The following is a 17,020-nucleotide window of genomic DNA, read 5'->3' as shown; positions in this document are numbered from 1 at the left end:
CAAACATGGACTCCTAGTCATGGGCGCAACTATGATCACAGAAGCCACGGAGACCAAGTTTCTACCTGAGGATATTTCTAGGGACAGGCTAACCGAGGTAAGGAATGGCCAAGGAGCCCTGTCTGGGTTAAAAAGTACACCCCATTATTTCTGGATCCTCATATGATCCTATGTTAGGTAAGAACAGATTTTCCAAAATCCATTTTCTAGAGGAAAATCAATGGCAAGAGATTTCCAGGAATGCAAGTGAGGGCCTAAGCTAGACTCCAGGAACGGGGCATCATGTCATCATGTAAGGCCTTGTAGGGACAGACTCCAAACTCCAGTCCTCTGCTTCATGGCCATAACTCTTCCCACCCTAGGTCCTTGCCTCATGGAAGCAAAGAGCAAATAGAAACAGGAGAAGCAGAGGCTTTATTAAGGTCTGGCAGATGAGGTGAAGGTGGAGCTAGGCCTGGGTAGGCCTAGTGCAGAGAGCCATCCCTACCTCCACCTAACACCCCCACCCCCAACTGCCTCCCATGTGCTCCTGCCTCTCAGAGCACAGCACCAAGAATACAGAACCCCAGTTCAGGGCAGAACCCAGGCAGAACGTTGTCTCCCATGGGGGGGTGTTGGGGAGAGGAGACACAGGGTGTTCTGAGAATCCCCTTGGCCCTGCTGCCGTAATAAACAAGGGAAGCCCCTTGTCTGTCCTCAGAATAGAACACTGGTTCTCTGTGGTAGGGGTGAGGAATTTGGCCTCTGAGCAAGACCTAGACCAAGGCCAAGCCGAACTGAGGGTACAGGTGAACCACATGGAACTTCAGTTACTGCCTTTCGACTTGACCAGCCTCCACTGTCTTTCCTGCAGACCCTGGTTAGCAGCTGAGTCTGACCAGGAGTATCTGATGGGATAGTGGAACTCTGACCCCAGAGACTTCTACAGGTATCAGGAAGAGGGCTTCACCAATACCAAATCGGTTGATATGTATACTGGGCAACCCCACCATGGCAAGGGGAAGCCACTGGTGCCTAGTAAGAATATCCACCTTTGTGGCCAAAGGGCTGAGCAGGGCCAGCAAGTTCTGGGAGGTAGGCAGGGCTCTCATCCAAGTGGGACAAAGGGACCGTGTCCTCCTCACTGACTGGCCGGTCAAACTCAGCCTTCAGAGCTGGACGCTGATTATCTGGGAAGGCCAGAGAGAATAGGGCCTCCGGCTCGCACACAAACTTGTACACGTAGCGTTCACCAGCCACCTGCAGAGAGAGGGTTGTCAGGACAGGCATGCATGCCCTGTTTCAGTAGAGAACTTTGAGGCTCCTGCCCTTGTCATGGGCCACAGAAATGCATTAGGACCTCACCTCCCACACTGGTTCTTCTCAAAACCCACTCCCTTGTGGTCCTTGTTCGTGTCTCATCTCACCCATAGCACACTTGGGACTATTCAGTCACTGTTTAGCAACTCTACAGGGGAACCTTGGGATTTACATTCTCATATTCTCTCTCTCTCTCTCTCTCTCTCTCTCTCTCTCTCTCTCTCTCTCTCTCCCTCCCTCCCTCCCTCCCTCCCTCCCCTCCCTCCCTTAACAATTCTCATTCTCCCTTAACAATTGATGTTGACCACCTCTTGACACTCTTTGAGCCTTTGAACCCTTGGCCCTCCCTCAGCCCCTCCTCAGCCCAACCTTCTGCATGATGCCTTTCTCATAATAGTATCGCAGTGAGCGGCTCAGCTTGTCGTAATTCATGGCTGGCCGGTTCTTCTGGATGCCCCAGAGCCTGGCGACCTGGGACAAGAGACAAAGCATTTGGGTGGAGATGCCATCTCAGAGGAAAAATGGGGGGCAGGGCAGAAAAAAGTTTAAGATTCTTGTTGGAGGGACAACCTAGGCTAGTTACCAGCACAATGCTGACTCAGGCTTGGCAAGAACTGGGTCAGGCAGACTGAGGACAATGGTGGAAGGCAAGTGCCGCCATTTCTCCCCTCAAGGCTCCAAAGGTGCCGGACAGGAGGAGTGGGAACACCTAAGACCCACCTCTTCAGGTTCAATTAGTTTAAACTCCATCCCCCGGCCTGTCCAAGCAATGAAATGAGCGTTTGTTGGGTCATCCAGCAGGGCCACCAGAAACTGCCACAGTTGTAAGGCACCCCGGCGCTGGTAGGGTGGCCCCTCCCGGAAAGCTCCAACCCCTTCCTGCTTGATGTCTCCTAGGAAAGTGAAAATAGGTGTGAGGTACACATGCCCTAAGTAACTTCCTCCCTTCCCTTATGTGGCTTCCCCAAACTCTTTCCTGAATGTCCTGACCTTTCCCACCAATGAAATGTGATTCCTACAGGACCCAGTGTGTGACAGGGGTGAAGAAGACCCTAACCCTCCTAATAAGTCACTTCTCTGACCTTCAAATTTTTCAGGGACAATGCAGACATCATCTGGGAATGGTCGAAGAGATTTTTCATAGCCATAACCTTGTGGAGAAAAGGAGGGAATTATTCAGATCTGAAGGTTCACTGTTGAAAACCCCATAGAATGCAAAGAGACTCGTGGCTGGGGTGACTCTCCCCTATAGCATGGATCTGACTGCCTTACCCATCACTCCATCACCTGGAGAGGGTCCAGAGAAGCCCTCTGGGTGGAGGTACATTGATGCACATCCAGGGACATCTAGGGGAGAGAAGAAAAGGAGGCATTGTAAGTGGCTGAGGTGAAGCAGGGGAGGAAGCCCTACACACATTCAAGGAGTGGTGCCGCTAGCCTGGAGTCCAGCGACCATCCTTTTCCCACCACCAAATCCCAGGAGAAGTTCACCCAGAGGGAACTGGAAGCTTGAGGCCCTCAGTTTGAGGGCTGGGGCAGACAGAGGGCATGGGCGGCAGCAGCTGAGGCCAGGCAGCCTGTTCACAAGGACCAGGATTCCAGGGAGCAGCTGTTTCCTGTGAGTTCAGGGGAAGGAGGGGGTGAGAGATGAATCTCCGGGGGTTGGGAAGGGTTTGCCTAAGACTTCCTCGGAATGGGCACACGTCCGGTCAGCAGGTCAGGTTCCAAGCCTAGTACCTCTGTGCCTCTGTGTGTGTGTGAGACAGAGACAAGTGAGAGGCGTGGGGGTGGACGTGGGGGATGCATATATCTAAAGAAGTAGTGGGCACTGGGCTGTTTTTTCTCAGGTGTAAGCACATTCTACTGTGTTCCACGCCATAGAACTGAAACCTTTCAGCTCCACCTAGGGAAGCCACGCTTCAAGTTCCAACCCTTTCCCGCCCCCTCCACTCCCACCTATGAATGAGCCGCTGATATCCGACACCTCGGGGGAGGAGGCAGGAGGGAGGGTTCATTCATTCCTCCATTTTGTGAATGGAATTCTTGACTCCATTCAGGAAAGCGGAGGGAGGAGGGGCAAGAGTTCAAGGGCAAGTAACACGATCCCCTCCGGTCTCCAGCCTTTGAAGGTCAGCAGCCCTGTGCGGCTCCCTCCTCCAGCCATCACCAGGCCCAGCTCGCAGTCACAACCAGGGTTTGAGAAAGGGAAGCACTTATCCTGTTCTCCCGCTCTCCCTGGAGTGACTAGGGGTTTGTAGATAAGCCCCTGATCCTAAAATTCAGTGAGCACCAGGAAAAGAAAAATTCTAAAATTCCAGCCAAGCTCCACAGCTGTCTATCTGTCGGTCTGTCATCTATCTACCTATTTATCTATCGATCGATCGATCGATCTTGAGACAAGGATTTATTTTGTAGTTCAGGCTGGCCTGAAACTCATTATGATGTCTAGTTTAAACTCATAGCCATCCACCTGCCCTAGCCTTCTGAAGGCTGGTATTCTTAGGAATGAACAACTACAGCTTTTTTTTTTTTTTTTTTTTTTTTTAAATAGAGACTAGTCCAGGCTATCCTTGATGCTGACGACCATCCTGCCTCCACTTCCCACATTATACGGGTACCGCTCCCTCCTATCTTTAAATCACTGTGGAGACAAGCACTAGTAAATGTCTGGTTTTTGTATCCTTCAACTGCATACTCTTGTTCCAGGCACAGTCTTAGGGGGTTAAGGAAAACACTCAAACTTCTGACAGAAGTAAATGCCCAACCCGTATTATTGTCAGGAGCTATGAAAGCAAAGGTCTATGTACCCTACCATCTTATCTGAATGCTGGCTGGAAAACAATCGTTCTTTAGAACAGTTAAAAAAAATCGAATGAGTGAGCTGGTTATGAACTATGGACTGATCTATCTATCATCTATCTATCTATCTATCTATCTATCTATCTATCTATCTATCTACCTATCTATCTATCTTGAGACAAGGTCTCATTCTATATAGTTCAGGCTGGCCTGAAACTCATTATGTTGCCTAGTTTAAATGTATGGACCATGGGAAGACACAAACCTTCTAGGAACCTTTACTTAACTCCACTGCCCACTGGAGTACTTGCCACCCCACCTGGCAATCCCCCCAAAACTCCCAAGTTCCCCCCCCACACAAGTATCTTACCCGAGTCGTAGGCGAAGTCTGTGCGCTCCTGTTTGATCACCACCCCCGCCCCTGGGTACCTGTGCCCACTGACCCCACCCTGGCTTGCCGATGGCTGTCCAGCCTGTTCATACAGGGGGTCATGGTACTCCTGCTTGAAGCTCTGCTGGGGGTAGGGTGGGCAGGGCTCCGACAGTTGGTGTTGATAGGGGGCTGGGAAAGGTTCCCGGCCCCCTCCCTGAGGAGATGTGAAGGAGTGGCACATGTCCACGGACTGCTGGAAGACGGAGCTGGATGTGATGGATGAGGAAGGAAGAAAAGAGAATCTTCCATTAGCCCCCTTGAGCCTGTCACTTGTTGACAGGGCTCTGGAGGGATAATGAGACACCATCTCCCTGGTTCTCCCAGCCAGGTCTCTATAGAGAATTAAGGAGCTGAGCCCAGACTGCCTGGCTAGGCCTGGGTCCCCCCCCCCCCCCCCCCCCGGTGCTTCACATCTGTCTCTTACCTGTGCTCACCAAGGTACCCGTGGCCAGGGTGGGACTGGGAAGAGCTGGAGGCTCTCAGGAGGCTCTGATGCTGTTCTGCCCTGGAAAAGGGCTGCAGAGGCGACTGTCCAGGGGCACCAGGGGCGGGGGACTTGATGGCGATTTGTCTGGGGGAGTCAGAGGCACTGGAGTTGAGGGGGAGATGGGGATGAGGGTGCAGAGAAGCTAGGCAACAACCTTTGTACCTTTGTACTAACCCTAACCCTGATACCCCAGGAAGTGATTATCACGATTGCTGTAGAGGGGCTGAGGAATTGTTTGGCTTTTGTTTTTTTTGACACAGGGTTTCTCTGCATAGTCCCGTCTGTCCAGGAACTCACTCTAGAGACCAGGCTGGCCTTGAACTCAGAGATCCACCTGCCTCTGCTCCCCGAGGGCTAGGATTTTTTTTTTTTTTTTTCTTTTTAGATAGGGTTTCACGTAGCCTAGGGTGGCCTTAGACTCTCCATGTGTAGCCAACAATAATCTCAAACTCCTGTTTCCACCTCGCATTTGCTGAGATTACATGCAAGTAACCACCCTGACAGGTTTGTGTGCTGCTGGTGATCATACCCAGGGCTTTGGGTCTGTCAATTTAGCTACATCTCCAGCCCCCAGGTGAATTCTTTTAGTCTCTCCCCAAAAGAGTCTTGCTCTGTAGCTCAGCTTCACCTGGAACTCTCTCAGGAGCTAAGGTTGACCTCAAACTCACAATCCCCTTGTCTCAAGCACATACCACCCACCATACATGTCAAAGTGAATACCCTTTCTTAATCCTGGAACTGGACCTCTCTACTTGCCAATCTCTCTCTTTGAAGCCCGGAGCATATGGTTTAAGTAGGGCACAGGTCTCCAGGTAGAGACTCACTGGGTGCTTGAGGCCATTCTACCCATTGTGTGATGTCTCCTGCTAACGCTCAGATGAATCCTTGGTAGCGCTACCTACAGGAGCTAGGAAACACTGTTATCCAACCCTCATCTCTATGGGTGCCTTCGTTCATGGTTGCCCTCTCCTACCCCAAGCCTCAAGAGACGCCTTCACCTCTTGACACCCTCCTGGGCTGGGGCTCACCTGGAGTAAAGGCACTGCTCTCCATGGTGGTAGGGGAATGGTGGCTTCCTGCTGCAGGACAGGGCGGGGTCTGTGCGGGGACTCTGGGGTTCCTTCTTGATCCTGGTGGTGGGGCTATGGAAAGCTACTGTGGGGTAGGACAGAGCAAAGCCAGAGTGTCACATAGAAGCTAACAGGGCTTCTGACACCTCTGCTTTCTGAGGATGGGGTTACTGGTACAGTCAGTCTCTTCCTGGCTTCCATTCTTGAACACTGAAGTTGGACGCTTTTGAAACATTTTGGTTACATTATGTCTAGTTTTTATTTATTTATTTATTTATTTATTTATTTATTTATTTATTTATTTTGTTTTTTGAGACAGGGTATGTCTAGTTTTATACCTAAGGTATTAACCTTGGTATTAACCAAGGGAACCATCTACAGTTCAACACACACACCCTTAGCTAAGGAAACATCTTCCTAAGATTGAACATCTCAGACCCAGAGCCTTTGGCTTTCCTGAGTGTCCTGGAAAATTCCAAGTGAGGGACATGTTTTCTTATTTGGGCCTATAAAGATTCTTTGGTCTTCTGAGGGAGTTTGGCTGTTAGCACACTTGCATGTCAGCAGAGTAACATGCACATGCTCCTAATTATCTGTGAGGAGCATTGGCCTTTCCTGGGCCTTTCCTGGGTTCTCAGAGTCCAGCTACCATTGTGGCTGAGCCCTGGTGTGAGTGACATCCTGGCTTCCTTCAGTTTGGTCAGATGCCCTGGAATCCACGGTCCTGGTGACCACTGTTTTCCATTCTGTGTTCCTTTCATTTCATGGGAGATGGCATCCGAGAGCCATCAGTTAGGCAGTACCTAACAGCCAAACATTCCTTCTCAGACTTTTCTCTTTTGGTTGTTTCAAGACAGGGTTTCTCTGTGTAGTCTTAGCTGTCCTGGAACTCACTCTGTAGACCAGGCTGGCTTCCAACTCAGAGATCTGCCTGCCTCTGCTCAGCCTCACCTGACTTTTTTTTTTTTTTTTTTTAAAGCCAGGCTTTACTATGTATCCAGACTGGTCTCAAATTCACCCTCCAGATTACAGGTGTGGGCCACCTTACCTAACCAAGCAACCGTGACACCTGGGACACTGGGGTCAGATTTGGGGGGGATGTCCAGAGCATCGTAGGATATTTTTGCAGTACCACTGACCACTCCGTTTGCAACCAGCCCTAAACTCTCTAAAACCACTGACAAATCTTTCCTGGGATAGCATCACAGCACTAAATAACAGAACACTGCTGAGCCATTTCAAGTCTCTTGCTTTGGCTGCAGAGAAAGCATCTGATCCAGGTCACATGGCTAGGACCCCAGAGGGGAACAAAGGTCTTAATCCCCCAGTCATTGTGTTGGTCTCAGAGTCTATAATCCAGGATGGGGAGCCCTGACCTTCACTCTGTCTTTAGGTGAGCGCAAACTGCTCTCCTATGGGTGACTGTCCCCATGACTCACTTCCTGTCATTTTCTCACCCCCATCCCCCACCCTTGTACCCGGCACTCACTACTCACAGTTTTCTGAATGGAAATCAGGAACAGACTGCTCATCACTGTCCGGTACCTGAGCTGCAGAGAGAGGCCAGAGGTGAGTCCGGGATGTGACCCTGCAAAGTGGGAACTCCAGGAAGACATTCCCACTGTTATCACCCTGCAGATTAGCTCCAGCCCTGCAGAGGTCCAGAGCCTGCCTTAGACCAAGGGTGTCTACACCCTAGGGCCTGCACCCTCCAGCTGCAGTCCATTAAGACCCCCAGGGAGGACTCTCAGAACTTGTCTGAGTGAATAGTCTTTGCCTAGATGTTTTATCTCTGGTCCCTGGAGTGCAAACGAACCCACCCTTCAAAGTTTACAAGGCTTTGTCAGGGGTAGGCAAGCCTTACAAGCTGTGGGATCCTGTGGATCTGGAATCAGATGAGGATATTCTGAAATTGGAAAGGGACCCAAGAGTCTGCACTTCAAGTATCTTCTCAGGTGCTTGGAGACACACAAGAGTTCTAGAGCTTTCGAAAGGGAATGGAGGAGAGAGGACGGTGGCAGAGATGAGAAGAGGGTAAAAATAGGACAGGAGGAAGGTACAGACACCGCTCATCACTGCTGCGTAGCTAAGGAAAGGAAGGGCTGCCCAAGCCTGGAGGTCTGAGGACCAGGGGTGGGCATCTGTGAGCCAAAGGAAACTCAAAGGACTCCATAGTTTTTCTTTACTTTTGCCCCTCTATCAAGGGGGGAGGATTACAGCAGAAAGAAGAACACAGACACAAAGAAGGACTTCCTGATTGTCTAGGATAATAGTGGGTCTGAAGCAGGACAATGGAACTCGTGACCTAGGAGACTGGATTGTCACTCCCTGGAGACTGGGCAATGTGGAAATGGCGAGATAAAAAGATTGAGACTTCAGAGGGGCTGGTGAGGCGTGTGAGTTGAGGGACAGAGAACACTCTACACCCCAATCCCATGTGAGCATGCAGGCTCAGACCTTGCCCACAGGACCCTGTGTTTGCCTTGTTCACCTCCCCTTCCCCCAGGCCCTGCAGTCCACACAGCCGCACAACCATTAGGGTGATCTTCGTACAATAGAAACCAAATCACTTTGTGCACTTGCTTAAAATGTGAAATTTAAACGCTTGCCCTTGGCCTCCTCAGCTCACCTTCCTTGCCTGCCTCTCCTTGCTGTCACTTCTTAGGCACCTTGAGGCCTCCTTTAGTCCTCAGTTCTGCTAAGCTGGGTCCTTTCTCCCCTCCATCTGTGCCTCCCCCCCCCCCCCCCATGTTCTGGATCTCACTACGTAGCCCAGGCTTACCTAAAAGGCACCATCTTTCTTGACTCTGCCTGGAATGCTGGTTACAGATGGGCACCCTGCCAGGCTTATCAGAGGCCTTCTCTGATCACCCAAAGCAAAACTGTCCCTTCTGCTTTCTGTCTCAGCAGGCATTCCCCACTCACCCCCACCCCACCTGTGCATATCTTATTAATATACATTTGCACATTAATTAACATTCGTCTCTTCACTGGAAAGTTAGGCTGTGAGGACACAAGCTTTGTCTTCTTCAGATGAGTCTCTAGCACCCAGAACAGGGTCCTACTCAGACCAGATACTGAATGATTGTTATTTATGGATAAGCAGCCAGTGAAACGTGTCCTCAGGTTGGCAGAAGCTAGTGCCAGACTGCCAGACGGGGGAGCCGAAAGCAGTGAGATCCTGACCCAGACAGCCTTTCCCTTACCCTGCAGCTACTCTCCACACACCAGCTCCCACAGAGCTGCCACACCACCGGAAAAGCTCATCTTACAAGGAAGAATACTCGGGCTGTGGTCAAGTGCTTGCTTCAAATGTCAGAGGCCCTGAGCATTTATAGATATAGGTTTATAGTTGACTTTTATGTATTTATTTATGGTGGGGAGGGGGTTGGATCAAAGTCCTTTTGACCCCCTAGTCTTTCACTTTTTGAGACAGGGCCTAACTAAGCACCCTAGACTGGCCTTAGATTTGCCATTCTCCTGTCTCAGCTTCCTTGTGATCACAGGTCTATTGGACACCATGTCCAGCTTGGAGAACTGTTTTCTAGACAGAGATCGAGGCGTGGGAGTTTAAAAACCAGAAGTCTCCAGTAGTTAACACCTACTTAGATCAATGTACTACAATTCTAGAGTGGCTAAATACATCAGTGAGCACTAATTCCCTCAGGGAAAATATGCGTAAACCCCAGGCTTTTTGGAAGCCAGCTATAATCACACAGCAGCAGTCCCCCGGATGTCCTGACTGAAGGTTCACCTGGCTCTGTTAGCCACACTGGTTGGTTCTAAGTCCTCAAATTGGGAAAGTGGTTCTATAGGCCAAAGGGGAGCCAGGCATCCACATTTGCAATAAATGTCCCTGGTGAGTGGCTCATTTGAAAAGCACCAGTCAAAGGGAAGAACACACTCCTTCTTTCCATTCAAAGGTGACAGACAACCTGAAGGTGGCAGGAACAAGCAGGCTGAGTGATATTTCCCTCCCTACTACTTAAGGCAAGGAGGGTCCCCAGGGCAAGGAAGGGGTGCAAAACTTGGCAGAGGGTAGCTGACGCACTCTGGAGGCCCTCTTGGGGCCTCATTAACTACTGGTTTCCAGTGAGGTAATGGGCTGGGGGCATCTCCTGCTGACGCCACTGGGCTAGTAAGCCCTGTGGGTCATCTGACCTTTCCTCCTGCTTCAAGCCTCAAAGTTGATCCAGAACCCACCACAAGAGACCTCCCCTTAGCACACAGATTATACCTCCAAAGAGATGATGTTACCTACCCTCTTCCAAGAATGGGGGGGTAAGCCCTACTCTGTGCTCAGCTCTCCCAATATTGGTCTTCTCCCCAAGGGATACAACAGGGCCCTCAGTCACCCAGAGACTATCAGCAAGAATAGAAATAGGAACAGAAACAGAGCTTTGAGTTCCTGGAGAGCAGGAGAAATTTTAATTACTATGTTTGGTCTTGCGCGTACACCATTCATTCTATTTGACTCGGCTGTGTTTTGGCTGCTGAGCCAGTGTGCCAGAGTCTGCCCCCAGCTCCACTGGCACTAAAAAGGGACTGTCTGGGTGGGGACATGGCAGAGGATTAAGACAGGTGTATGTGTGTGTGTACCCAGTGTAATTCATGTGCACGTGCACACGCGTGTGCGCGAGCGCACACACACACACACACACACACACAAAGAGACACACAGAGTGAATATATTTAGGGACTATCCCTACAACAGGAGCCAGGAGGTCCCCAAAGATGGGTTCCAGAAGAAATGGGACGCTTACAAGCCAAGCATGGAACCGAAGCCTACCATGAGCTAACTGCCACGCACCCCACAGAAGGGCTATCTGTCGTCCTCTGGGGTTGGGACAGTCCCACATAAGAGAGAATGACAACATCCTCAGGGGCTTCTGCTGTATTGTGTCACCAATGGCTGGGGAGCTCACACCCTCACCCTGCCCCCATTCTGGCAGCCTCTATATTGGACGGAACCAGTTCTCTATCCGTGGAGGGGACATTCCTCTCCAGGAACCTTCTGGAAGGGGAGGAAATAGAAAGATGGAGGAGGCATGGAACCAGGAAACTCTAGGGAGAGGATTGAGGATTAACCCTACCCATGCCAACAGGGCCCTGAGACCCCAGTGTGCATGCACACTTGTATCTCACTCTAAGACCATATACGGGTGAAAGCTCCCTCTGTGCTTCCCCTCTGTGCACGGGGTCTCTTTCTGGACCTATAAATAGCTAAAGGACCAGGGGAGAATCACCCTTGGAGGACCATTTAGCTGCAGTAATTCTTGTGGAAGGAAAAGCCCAGATCCATCCCTTAAAATTCTGATAAAAGCTATATCTAAGCCACTCTCCCTCTAGAAAAAAAATCCATTTTATCTTCATATATAGCGCAACCCCAACAATTTTACATGCAGAACAGCAATATCAAGAACCCCAAATCTATCCATACGCCGCCTTCTGGGAATTCACAGGCCCTACCTCCCCAACTTCATATAAAGGATGAATGTAGCTTAGTCAGTTTCCCTAACTGCCAAAGAGACCACAGAGTCATTGTCCCTAACGGTTCTCGAAGGCTCCCGAAATCCCACAAAGCAACCCTCCATCAGATCCACAAATCTTTTTTTTACATAACCAGCCACATCTCAGTCTGCCTGAGCCTGGGTTTCTCTGTGGCATCTGATCTCTTTTCCAACATCTCAACACATCAAAGGTACCCAGAAACCAGATGACCCTCCTCAAACTCACGTTATCTCTCTTCTACCCAGAAAAATCCCGACCCCAAAGATGTGTATGCTGTTTCCAAAGAGCCTCACCAACACTCACCCCAAAATCTCAATCAGCAGCCGATATGCCAAAGCTAAATCCACTTCTCTCGGTCCCAGCTTCGGTCCAGCCTGGTCACTCCATCCCCCCACCCCACCCCACCCCATCTTCACTGCCCCACCCACACTCTAATAATTCACTGTTTCTCTCCAAATTGAGGCTTTAGGAAGAAACCAAGCTGAGAGAGGGGAGGCTGGGCTCTGGGTCCTATTCCTCCTGATGTTCCCCACCACTGGCAAGTTTCCCATGGAGCTCACCCCTCCCTGTCACCCCTTTAGACTATGGGGGGTCCACTGACCTGGTGGGAAGAGGCAGGAGAGGAGATTAGGGTGATGCTGGGATGATGCAGGGGGACAGGACCCCGGCAGCTGCATCTGTCTCCGCAGAGAGAGGAGTGAGTGGCCTCAGCATCCCACCCCCCCTCAGGCCTGACCATCCATCGCCAGCTGGGAACCTGAGCTGCTCCCTCAGGAGGAAGGAGAGGGAACCAAGGAGATCCCAGCCCCCCCTAGCACTCCCCACCCCCATCTCCCCACCCACTGGATTTAAATGTACAGGGACTCCCAAGGCAGCAGTATGTAACACGCATACACGCGTGTGCGCATGCCTGTGCACACATGCACTTGCTGTCACACTGACACAGACAAACATATGGACTATCACCAGACCCACCACCAAGGGGAGGGGCTTCCATGGTTGGGTGAAGAGAACATTTTCCTTCCCATATCATTCAAATAGATCAAATACTGCCAAAATGCCACCCTGAGCCCACTCCTACCTAATCACAATTGGGGAGCTGGCCACTGTGGGGGCCCTCAGTTGGTGGCCAGGGAAGGGAACCCAGAGAGCCAGACCAAAATCAGTAATTAGGTGGTAAGAAAGGGGGTTTTTGAGAGCCCATGGAGACCCTGAGCTCTTCAGCTGCAGAACCTGAAGGTGGGTAAACCCACTCAACAAAGCTCTATGTGGAACTGAGAGCTGGGCACTCAGGACATACAGCAGAGGAAGGTACACACTATACCAAGACCCCCTCACCCCCAACTCCACATTTTGGAGGTTAAGCTTCATGCAAAACAGTCATTCTCTGTCACCACAACCATGACCACGACCACCACCACAATAATAATAATAATAATAATAATAATAATAATAATAATAATAATAATAATAAAAACAGCAATAAGTGTGTGTGTGTGTGTGTGTTTGAGACAGTGGCCAAGACAGACCTCATCCCATTCCACAGACCTACTTTGTGGTCCTTTCCTTCTTTCTCATCTAGGCTTCTTCTACAGAGAATCCTGTGAGAGGTGGATTTGAGCTTTGAAATTCCAAAAGAAAGGTACCCACAATGGAGGGATGGGGAATTCCTTAGGAAGAGAAAAAGACCTCAAGAAAGTACTCACTTTTGATTTCTGGGGTTTTTAAAGAGTATTAACACATAGGGAGTGTTAGTGAAGACGAGGATGCTAGTGCTTCCCGAATCTCAGGGGCTATAAGTCACCATGCCTCCTTCCACTGGCAGCCTTGCCAGCATCACCCTCGTGCTAACTAACCTCACCAAAACACCACAGCTAGACTCCATCTGGGACATCTACCCCACCCAGCCCAGGCTGGACCACCGAGCCCATCCTGGCCCGGGTCTCACAACCAACCCTCCAGTATACAGGAAAAGGAGCACTGCCTGGGGGTGGAGGTATTCAGGAGGGATGGAGGGAGGACCAGTTGCCACTGGAATTATAATCAAGGCTATTTGGGGAGGCAGCCCTGAGTCTTCTTTGCCAAAGTGCCAAGAAAAGAAGTATTGAAACTTTTGTTGTTATTTTGGCTTGGTCAGTAAATTGGCCCTCTGAGTTAGGAAGAAGTGAAATGAAGAGAGTAAAAAACCAACCAATGTTCCAGCAACTCCAGAGGATAGGTAATAAATTACTCCTTATCCCCCGTTTCTCATTGCTCTCTTTCAGTACTTCAACACCCCAACACTACACCTAGGCCTGGAGCCTCCTGCCAAACAAACTTTGCAAATGAAATTTTCAACCAGGAAAAAAAAAAAAAGGGCCTGGGGCCAAGTTCCATTCAAATAAGCAAATACCCCACACAATAGTCTGATTCATCCCCAGGCCTAGTTATACAAGCCTGGCTCAGGGCGAGAAAATAAATATCGATATGTGTCCACACTGGGCACCGGGGAGAGTGAAATGGTTGGGGACTGGAGGAAGGGGACTGAAGGACTCCTTGAGACAGAGAAGACCCCTACGACCCACTTCTAATTTGGGGAAAGAAACAAAACTACTCACCTTCAGCGAGCCACGTCTCTTGGAAGTGACTGAGATCCTGGAAGAGATCTGATGGGTGAATATTGGATTGGTGAGGAGGTGGAGATAATACGGGGAAGAGATCTGGCGAACCCGAGTTACAGCCTCCCCAGTGGTGATAAGGGACGGAGCAGAATGAGTGGTTTGACTTTTGGGGAAACGTGGGTTGGGGAGGTCAGAATAGGGCTTTGGGATGGATGTGTGTGGATTAAGGAGAGGGGTCGCAGTTTGGTTCTTTACCTTCTGAGTCGGAAGGCGGCAGGGAGCCCGGGTCCATGAGCTTCCCCTGCGGGACCATCAGCGCTTCGCCCAAGCTCCCATTTCCGGGAGATTTCTGCTGGAAGGAGGGGGGGAGAATGCCCCCGAATCACCCTGAGGAGTCTAGCTTGAGGTTGGGGGTGGGGTCCCGGGGTGGCTCAGGAGCCAGGCGGCCCTGGACCCACTGAGACCCCCCGGGAGGGGGCTGCGGGGCGAGTAGGGGCGGGGTGCGGGGCGGGGGCGGGCGTGGAGGCCGGCGCGGCGCTCACGCTGCAGAAGGTGTAGGGCACTCGCTGGTCCAAGTATCCGCCTTTCATCCTCCGCTCCATCCGGCCGCTCCCTCCGGCCACAGGGCCGGGCCCCCGTGCGGAGGCAGAGACCTGGGAGGGGGGAGGCAGTTCGCACACGGTCCCCGGAGCGCTGCGGGGGGAGGGGGCGATCGGGAGGCTTCGGATCGGACAGCGAAACTTCTCCGACTCGCTGGGACCTGCGCGGCCGAGCGCCTCCACCGCCGCCACTCCCCTCCCGCCAAAGGAGGTCCCACCTGCTCCCTCGAGCTGGGGTCGGCGAGTCTGCTTTCTGCAGCCCTGCTCAGCCCGGACTGGGTTACATAAGACGTGTGTGTGCGTGCGTGTGTGTGCGCGTGTGTGAGTGTGTGTGTGTATGTGGGCGCGCGCGCGGCGCACACCATTCGCACGCCCATAACTCGGGCGCCCCCTCCAGCCTCGAATCCCGACGCCTCCCACCCCCGCCCCGGAATGTGCGGAAGCGGGCGCCGAACAGAGAGAGTGTGGTGTGTGGGAGACGAAGCGGGGAAATCACAGACACTCTCCCTTCCTTCCCCTTCCGCAGCTTCACCTGAGGTCGGGGTGTCTGTGCAGGAGCCGCGGGGGGATGCTCAGCATGCCCGGGGGATGATACAACTAAGGTGGAGGGGCTAGGCCAGAGCGAAGCGGCCTGAGCCCCGGGTCCCCAGAGTCCCGGCTTGTTTTCCGGGCGCAGCAGACAGTTGTGAGCCCGGGGGAGCAGCTGATTGGTGCATTTCCTTTGCCTCGGCCTCCGTTCTCGCTCTTCCCCCGCCCCTCCCCACCGGTTCCCTTTGTTTCATTGACTTTTGTGAATGAAACCCCAGGGCCGGGCACGCCCGCCAATCCTCAGACTCGGCTAGCTGAGCTTGAGGGCGGAGTTTCCCAGCCACGAAGGCCAATCAGAATGTAGGGGTTGGCTCCCGGCTTCATTCACTTTTTGGACTCCCATTCATAAAAAAATAAACTCCTTTCGGCCTTAGTTCATTCATAAAGAATTGAGAGAAAAAGAGGGAAGCTGAAGACCCGGCAGCTTCTCCACAGGTTTCAACACGGGTTTTGGGTCTGAGGACCGCTGAGCTCCTCCCGCTGGCGTTAACATACGCCTCTGTGCATCTATACGTACGTGGGAGTGTGAATACGTCTGTGTGCCCTGGGGGAAGGGGGAGGCAAACGGACTTGTGCGCCCAGAGGAATCATAATAACTAGCATTTATGAAGCGCTCTGCCTCCACGTGCTAATTTCCTTCCCATAACGTGGAACGGCTTTCTCAATGTGATCTGTAAAGCTGCTTTATCAGTGACCTGCTTTACCATTCATTCGCGGCTTTGCAAACGAGAGGCTCAAGGATGTCTCTTTCGCTGTCATCTTACTCCTTACCTGAAGACAGGCATCCGATGATAGGAAGCAGAAACCTCAAGTGACTTGGTGATCAAAAGACAGGATGGCTTTCAGTTTTGTCCAAGAAGTTGATCTTAGTGTTTGTCATTCACTCATCACTTCCTTCAGTAAATATCTGCTGTGTCAGACACGGTGCTGGGCGGCAAGCAAGTGTGAGAAAACTGCCTCCCTTGGGGTCTGAGTTGCTCTAGCTGCTATCACAAGGACCCACAGGTCCATGGGGCTGCTTTCAAAATTCATCTGTCTAACCAAACACTACAGAAGAGGCAGTGGAGGTTCTGAGAAGGAAAAGGTACATGCAATCTCTTCCAGCCTGTAGGAGTCAGAGCTGGGACAAGAACATTAACTCCCTGGCACCCGAATTGGGCTCACTCTGCAGTACCAACTTCTTCCCTTTATATGTCAAATTGTTCTTTAAAGCTTGAACCTGCTGCTGCTCTCCTCTAGGGAGCCCCCTTTCATGAGAACCTGGGTCAGTCCATATCTATGGTGAGGTATCTTTCAGTCTTTTTCCTGTTAGAGACATACCTATGTAGCTATGAGGAGCTCTGTAGGGCCCAGAGGAGGACTCCTTCCTCGAGCCTCGCTCATACTCAAGAGAGTTTCATAAAATGCCTGTCAGGTGAACAACTACAATAAAAAGCAAAGTAATGGCTTTTTGCAGGCACCCTGCCCAAGGAAGGAGAGGCAAGCCCAAGCAAATCCCAGCTTGAGGCGGATGGAGCCAGTTTAGGGAGGGGTGTGAGATCCTAGGCCAGGAGAAGTGGGGGAGGAAGGCAGACAGTTCTAGGAACAGATCTCTGATGTGGTCTCCATGAAGGTTCAGGTGGGTCCCTGAGTGG

General features: G+C 51.4%; 1 protein-coding gene and 1 long non-coding RNA gene across 9 annotated transcripts in view; one reads left to right on the top strand and one right to left on the bottom strand.

Moving 5' to 3' along the window:
* Positions 1-395: 395 nt before the first annotated feature.
* Etv4 (ETS variant transcription factor 4) lies at positions 396-15,485 on the bottom strand. Of its 7 annotated transcripts, none has more exons than XM_076935745.1 (13): positions 15,331-15,485; positions 14,742-14,852; positions 14,455-14,551; positions 14,197-14,244; positions 7,585-7,638; positions 6,047-6,173; positions 4,956-5,120; positions 4,469-4,737; positions 2,572-2,646; positions 2,382-2,450; positions 2,020-2,192; positions 1,669-1,770; positions 396-1,239 (listed from the first exon to the last, which is right to left on the bottom strand). In XM_076935745.1, the coding sequence occupies exons 2-13, from the start codon at positions 14,799-14,801 to the stop codon at positions 1,015-1,017; spliced, it is 1,464 nt and encodes a 487-aa protein (XP_076791860.1). In that variant the 5' UTR covers positions 14,802-14,852; positions 15,331-15,485; the 3' UTR covers positions 396-1,014. The 7 variants fall into 7 exon arrangements, with proteins under 7 accessions (XP_076791860.1, XP_034362670.1, XP_076791856.1 ...); XM_034506779.2 differs by having other exon boundaries at positions 14,455-14,548; XM_076935741.1 differs by lacking the exon at positions 15,331-15,485 and adding an exon at positions 15,017-15,157.
* The window catches only part of LOC117711252 (uncharacterized), a 45,875-nt gene continuing 42,930 nt past the window's right edge, over positions 14,076-17,020 (top strand). For both annotated transcript variants that reach the window (XR_013110998.1, XR_013110997.1), the window contains exon 1: positions 14,076-14,251. This is a non-coding gene — a long non-coding RNA (uncharacterized LOC117711252). The remainder of the gene's footprint in view (positions 14,252-17,020) is intronic.

The sequence above is a fragment of the Arvicanthis niloticus genome, chromosome 6, assembly GCF_011762505.2.
Source record: "Arvicanthis niloticus isolate mArvNil1 chromosome 6, mArvNil1.pat.X, whole genome shotgun sequence".
NCBI lineage: Eukaryota > Metazoa > Chordata > Mammalia > Rodentia > Muridae > Arvicanthis > Arvicanthis niloticus.
Note: the sequence above shows the minus strand (reverse complement) of the source record. Positions and strands in the feature narration are given on the sequence as shown.

What these genes read in the sequence shown, in the direction of transcription:
- Etv4 (XM_076935745.1), bottom strand. Translation starts at nt 14,801, where the DNA reads ATGGAGCGGAGGATGAAAGGCGGATACTTGGACCAGCGAGTGCCCTAC. An exon ending in TGCCCTACACCTTCTGCAGC is followed by an intron (nt 14,552 to 14,741) that starts GTGAGCGCCGCG and finishes CCCTCCTTCCAG; the next exon opens with CAGAAATCTCCCGGAAATGG. An exon ending in AGAAAGGCATCATGCAGAAG is followed by an intron (nt 1,240 to 1,668) that starts GTTGGGCTGAGG and finishes CTCTCTCTGCAG; the next exon opens with GTGGCTGGTGAACGCTACGT.